We start from the raw sequence: 6,745 nt of genomic DNA, 5'->3' as shown, positions 1-6,745 counted from the left end.
TTCTCAATTAACAGCTGTAAGCAGTTCGTACGTCCCCCAACAGATGGAGGCACAGTAGTATTCGACAGCTAGTTCTTAAGTGCACCGATAGATGGTAGCACAGTATTATTGGACGGTTATTTCTGAAGTCCGCCGATAGGTGGAGACACAGTATTATTGGACGGCTAGTTCTTAAGTCTACCGATAGATGGAGATACAGTATTATTGGACGGCTTATTCTTAAGTCCACCGCTAGATGGAGATACAGTTAGGAGTAAGACAGCTTAAGGCACGGCAATTTTTTATTTATTACTAAAATTATGGCTTTTTATAATACAAAGGAAAGTACTAAAGAATATAATAATTTCTTAGCAGCTTTTCAAGAATTAAAGTTTTCTAAGTTAGATCAAGATCTATTTAGAGTTTTAAACGTTGAACGTCGTTGTCTTGGTGTGAAATATTTAGCAGCAAAAAGATCGTGAGTATATTTTCTTTAAAAATTTTAATTTTCTTTATTTCTTAATTTATCCTATTACTTGAAAAATTAGTAAATTACAGAGGCTTTGAGGATGCAGCGATGTGTTTGCTAGAAAAAGGCTTAAAAGAATTTCAATATCAAATAGAAAAGAGCGGAGTTTATTGGAATTCGATTGAAAATAACATTGTTGAAACTGTTAATGATCCTTCACAATGGAAATCAGAATTAAACGATGTACAAACAGCAATTGATTTCATAGAATGTTTACCATGTCAAGATGAAAATACTGCAGCATGCAAAGAAAAGGTAATTAATGATGGACATATTAAAGATATTGTTGATATGTGGAAGACACAAGATACAAGAAAGAGGAAATGTAATATACAAAGACGCCCTCAATTTGAAACAATTAAAACAAATGATAATAAAATATCTCATGCTAATAAAAGTTCCATAAGTAACGAAATGAAATTCATAGAAGTAAGTTATAAATATTATTTAAAATCAATACAAATTTATTCAAATCTATAATTTTTGTTTTGTTTTTTGTTTTATTAGTGTAATAAAAAGGAATTACCAAGCTTAAGAAATGGGGTTTCTTTATTCAAAACTGCCAGAGATGAATTAAATATTCAACAAAATTCAAAGAATAGGCCAGCACAAAAGAAGACATTAGGTGGTAAATCTTCAGTTAAATCTCCATTTGTATGTCCTTTAAAACGTGAGGAAGATAAAGTAATGCAGTATCAAAACAGTAAAAAAGAAAATGAAGGTGTTTCAGCAGATGTAGAAGATGAAAGGATGAAAAACATTGATCCGAAGTTGATAGAGTTAATAAAAAATGAAATCATGGACTTACGAACATCAGTTTCTTGGGATGACATAGCAGGACTTGAATATGCTAAGAAAATTATTCAAGAAGTCATTGTATTTCCTATGTTGAGGCCTGACATTTTCACCGGCCTACGTAGGCCACCAAGAGGAATTTTATTATTTGGACCTCCTGGTACAGGGAAAACATTGATTGGAAGATGTATCGCAGTGCAGAGTAAATCAACATTTTTTTCTATATCAGCAAGTTCCTTGACTTCAAAGTGGATAGGGGAAGGAGAAAAAATGGTTAGAGCATTATTTGCTGTTGCTAGAGTCAATCAACCGTCAGTTGTTTTTATAGATGAAATAGACTCTTTGCTTTCTCAAAGATCAGAAACCGAGCATGAAAGTTCGAGAAGACTTAAAACTGAATTTTTAGTACAACTGGATGGGGCAGCAACTTCAGAAGATGATCGCATTTTAATCGTAGGTGCAACAAATAGACCACAAGAATTAGATGAAGCAGCGCGTCGTCGTCTTGTTAAAAGGCTCTATATTCCATTACCAGAGTTGCAAGCACGAAAACAAATTATATGCAATTTATTATCATCGGTAAAACACAATGTCACAGAACAAGATATTACTGATATCGCTCAACAAGCAGAAGGTTATTCAGGTGCTGATATGAAAACTTTATGTACGGAAGCTAGTATGGGACCAATCAGATGTATTCCATATAATGTGTTACAAGAGATACCATCCGATGAGATAACACCAGTTACACTTCAGGATTTTAAAGAAGCTTTACAAAATGTACGTCCTAGTGTTTCTCAATCAGATTTAGCCATCTATGTTAATTGGGATCGCACATATGGTACTGGTTCCCTACAGAACGGTAAGACGTGATAAAAAATATCAAAAATGTATACAAAATTTATAATCCGATATTTTATATTCTACTTTATGATTCTACACAAATACAAATGTTTATTTATATATTTAGCCATTTATTTTATTTTTATTTAATTGTATTATAAGTTTAATGGACTATTTTTCTTATAAAAATTAAACAGAAAACGCATTTTCGAATAAAGAAATCAAGTAACGATGCAGGTACGTGACTAGCTTATAGAAACTATTAATAACAACAGCAATAGTAACAAAAGTAAACAAAAAACATATGCGAATTGTACTTTTTTTATAGATGAGTTACCTAAAGGTGTCTATTAAATTGAACTAATTTTGTATTTTTTTGTTTCATGTCGGTCATTGGCTTAATATTAATTGCGATTGGTTTATTATATCAAAATTAATATGTGTTCCTAGGCTTATTATATGAAGATCGCTGTATTTAAAGACATATTGATCAATGAAATTAACCAATGAAATTTACTAATGAAATTGACCAATGAAATTGACCAATGAAATTGACCAATCAAAACAAATTTAAAATAATTTCAAATAATTATCGATCAGTATAATTTGAGAGTATCGATAGGTCTTACGATCTACGAGTTATTATATTTCGCGAAAGTGTCGTAAAAGTTGATTTAATTACGTTAAATAAGTTTGAAGTTACTTCTTCGAAATAAAACAAAATAATAGTTTCGTTTTTCTTTTCACGTTCGACATACTTTATCGCGAACGTTCAGTTAACATCGCAAAGATTCCACGAAAAGAGTTATCGAGAGGAGAAACCCTCTACCATACGTAGCAGTGATCGTAAAACGTTAATGGGTCGGCCACATGATTTTACGATGTTTCATAGAAGATGTAAAAAAAGCTTATGGATAAATCCTGAATGTTCGCGGGCCTTGAGAGCTGTCCGACTTAAAACGAACAGAATCATCATTCGATTCGTTCTTTCGTTTATGTGAAATTTATACTTGATTAATGGTAAAGTTCTTTCAACCAATCTTTTAGTCTGTCGATCATGGATATTAATGACTTTGTTTTAACAAAAATTATAGCTTTCTCAGGTTAAAGGCAAATAACGGATTTTAGTTTTTCAACATAAAAAGGAAGAGTCTCGAAGAACATCTGGCAGAGGTCGCGTCGATAGTATATCGATACTGTGACTATTTGAAAAAGATCTTTTCATTCTTTTTCTATGCTTTATTTCAAATTAATAGTAGACTTTTACTTTTAATAATTCTCCAGTACATTTCATTAAAATATTATCAACGTTTTAATACTTAGTAAGTTATAATTAATATCAAATTAGAAATCTTATTAACGGGATATATGTAATATTTGTAATTTTAACCTATCGATAAATTTGTGTTATTTATTATAAATTTGTTGTATTTACAGACGAAGCAGTAGACTCTCCGAATGTTTATAAGGATAAGAAAAAGGTCTTTTGTCTACTTCGTAAAAAAGGTTTGTTTATATTGCATTCTATTGTTTATTTATATATATATATATATATTTTATATATTTAAAACGTTGAATGCAACGGAGGTCACCGGTGACCCTCCAGTAAGATAAATGCGTCGTTGCACATGATAAAACACTTTAACTTATCTGTTCTTAATAATATTTCAACATAATATGTAACACATAATAATAAATTCGTGTTAATGCTACGAATAAGGAATATGCAATTATCGTTGCATTCAACGTGTTAAATACATGCGTATTTCATCATTTATTTTTTCATCATTGTTACCCTTACAGTAGCTCCTAATTACGTTTCTAATCGTTGTTTAAAGATCAATTGTATACGTTACTTGTGAATGGCATTTATGATCTAATAACAACGTACTAAGAATCGTCTAGGGGAGTCCGTATAAAATATTATCGTTTGAGAAGGATGTGGCAATGGATCGATTTCAAAGATGATCGTTATTAAATTCTCATTGAGAATAGTATGAGTTTAGAGACGAGTTTGTTCACTGCAGGTAGTAAGTAAATATATACTTCCTGCAGTGCACTATCTTTCCTTCTTTTTCTTCTTCTAGTTCTAGCATCGTCGAGGCACATTTAAAATCGTAGGCGGTACAGAAGTGCTGATAAGACCGATACGCCGACGTAAAGCGACCGTAAATGGCCCGTAAAAGTATGAATGAAGCGTTCTTGGTTAAACGATAGCAAGCATCACGCTTCTGTAACGTAGCTTTCTAAAAAGAGCTTCGACTTTTATGGTAGAAATAAGAAGAGAAATTTATTGAGTATTAACGTAATTATTAAGATGTATATATATATATATTTAAGTACTTGGAAAAATTGTAAACTTTAGATGATTTTCAAAACTATTTTATAAATATATATTATTATTACTTCGTAAACACAAATATTTTTACTTGGTATTTATCTAATTAGGATTTTTTAACTTTTTTAATAACCAGTATTTTAAATAAATGATCAGTATTTATAGTAAAATATTAATATATTGTATTAAAAAAACATCTGTGGGAAAAAAATGTTCCCATAACATAACTCATTCCTTGACAGGAAACAATTTTTACTTAAATAGTTTTTTCTTACACTTTTTTAATATTATATAAATGCTATTAAATTAAAAAAATAATAATGAAACTTATACATGCTTAGATTCGTATTTGGAAATAAAGTATCTAAAAGTTTACAACGATATTGAAATTTTAAAGTAATACGATTTAAAAAAGAATAAAATTGTTCGATTTCTATGTATCGTCTATTTATATCTGATTTTCCTAGAAATTCTCATCATGGTTGAACACTATACGCGTTGCAGTTTAAGCAGAGAATAATTTTCAAGGATGTAAAAGAGTAGTGTTACTAAAAGGATACAGGAAGTAAAAGGTAAGGTCGTTTCCACGAAAGAAATAAGGCTTTTGCTTTTAACGAGTCTCATCCGAGAATTTCTATTACAATCGTCAATCTTATAATCGTCTTGGTGCTTGCTTCCATAACTCTGTAATTCGATGATCGTTTAATCACCGAGCGATATCCTCAGCGTTTCTCTTGGGTGAGAGTGAGAGCGTTTACGATCTTTCAAGTACATTCGCAGGAAATAATCGTCGTTGGAATACCGGTAATCGACATGGCACGTGTGTTAAAACGACATCGAGCATAATATTTCAAGTATAAATACGTTCATGCTCGATCGAGTAAGGGCAGAAAAAAAAGAAAAAAAGAGAAAAATAAAGAAATATAAAATAAGAAATAAATAAAAACTTGAATTCAAACCATTGCGTGATTTTTCTTCATCTTACTATTTTTATCCATTTTATTTCTCAACGATTATCATTGACTAAAGTTTCTCCCGATTATTCGTCTGTTTTTTTTTCTTTTCACACAGAATAATTGTAAATCGAGAAATCTTTCTCTCTTATTTTATATATCTATATATAAAGTATATATATAATTAGATATCAAATTTATAGATTTTCTAGTTTGTCTCTTATTTTTGAACACGAGTCCAAGCGTAGATCAGTGTTGCAGAGAAGAACAAGAAGAGAGTACAGAGGTAAAAATGATTTCTTCGACGTACCAGAGATTTACGGTATGTCACGCGAAAGGTCTTCGGTCAAATTGTTTCACATTGATTTTCAGGTCGAAGATGAAAGAAAGAAAGAAAGAAAGAAAGAAAGAAAGAGAAAGAGAGAGAGAGGCGTCTGTACCGCTTCGTCTGCCCACACGCGACGTCTCTGAGAAGGCATTGTGGTTTCCAGGCACTTATTTATGTGCAGCTCGACGTTTCCGCCCCTTCCGCCTGTAGTTTAGGGCCGTTGACTTGAACGAAAGCGTCCAAGTGGAAGGAAAGCATCGCGCCATCGTCGTCGTCGTCGTCGTCTTCGTCTTCGTCTTCGAAGTCGATGTTTCCCGTTGTCACTTTGTCGCAACACCGACGACGACCTTTTCTTTCATCGTCTCTCGCGACAGGTGTAATTACACGGATGAGACGAGACGAGACGAGACGAGACGATACGATACGACTAACTCTCACTTCTATGTCTTCTAATGGAAATTCATTTTTCGTCCTTCGAAACGTCTAGCGCAAATGAATCGGAGAATGAAATAAATCGTTACAACGTTCGACAACTTTCTCGGAGAATGACTATATCGTCGTGTTAATAACTGTAGGAATCGTGTTTACGTTTGTCTAACTGGTAAATGAAAAGCATTTACAAAAGGGAAGGATTGGATTGGAAGGAAAAGCAGTTCTCTTTTATAAACGACACAATATTTTTCAACAACGCGCGATATATGTATATTATACATTGCGTTTGTTCGCGTTCGATTATTATACAAGTTTTTTAAATCGAGATATAACGGGGAATCGTACGAGTTTGATATCGGATAAAAAGAAAAAAGAACAAAAAAGGAAACAAAGGAAAAAGTTGCGTGGAAATAACTACGCCCGTTAACCCGAAACCCATTCTCTCTCTTTCTCTCTCTCTCTCTCTCTTTCTTTCTTTCTTTCTTTCTTTCTTTCTCTCTCTTTATATAATATAAGAACGAAAGATTTTTGCTCTCGGCGCGTACACA

The 6,745-nt window shown here is 32.2% G+C and overlaps 1 protein-coding gene across 9 annotated transcripts; it reads left to right on the top strand.

The window, feature by feature from the left end:
• The first annotated feature begins 227 nt into the window (after window positions 1-227).
• On the top strand, window positions 228-5,417 carry LOC106792546 (fidgetin-like protein 1). Of its 9 annotated transcripts, none has more exons than XR_001382316.1 (7): window positions 229-457; window positions 538-937; window positions 1,016-2,165; window positions 2,923-3,166; window positions 3,241-3,468; window positions 3,584-3,652; window positions 4,234-4,252. XR_001382316.1 is itself a non-coding variant. In XM_014759012.1 (5 exons), exons 1-5 carry the CDS (start codon window positions 300-302, stop codon window positions 4,257-4,259), a joined length of 1,803 nt encoding a protein of 600 aa, XP_014614498.1. In that variant the 5' UTR covers window positions 228-299; the 3' UTR covers window positions 4,260-4,574. The 9 variants fall into 9 exon arrangements, 4 of the variants coding, with proteins under 4 accessions (XP_014614498.1, XP_014614497.1, XP_014614496.1 ...); XR_001382315.1 differs by lacking the exon at window positions 4,234-4,252 and adding an exon at window positions 3,950-4,105 and having other exon boundaries at window positions 3,275-3,468; XR_001382314.1 differs by lacking the exon at window positions 4,234-4,252 and adding an exon at window positions 3,985-4,105.
• Window positions 5,418-6,745: the final 1,328 nt, after the last annotated feature.

This window comes from Polistes canadensis, unplaced genomic scaffold (assembly GCF_001313835.1).
Source record: "Polistes canadensis isolate GaletaPanama2010 unplaced genomic scaffold, ASM131383v1 scaffold_467, whole genome shotgun sequence".
Lineage (NCBI taxonomy): Eukaryota > Metazoa > Arthropoda > Insecta > Hymenoptera > Vespidae > Polistes > Polistes canadensis.
This window is presented reverse-complemented; position numbering and strand designations above follow the sequence as displayed.

Excerpts from the sequence above, each read along its gene's own strand:
- LOC106792546 (XM_014759010.1), top strand. The coding sequence starts at position 300 with ATGGCTTTTTATAATACAAAGGAAAGTACTAAAGAATATAATAATTTC. Across the intron at positions 938-1,015 it reads ACGAAATGAAATTCATAGAA|TGTAATAAAAAGGAATTACC; the intron begins GTAAGTTATAAA and ends TTGTTTTATTAG. Across the intron at positions 2,166-3,583 it reads TACTGGTTCCCTACAGAACG|ACGAAGCAGTAGACTCTCCG; the intron begins GTAAGACGTGAT and ends TTGTATTTACAG.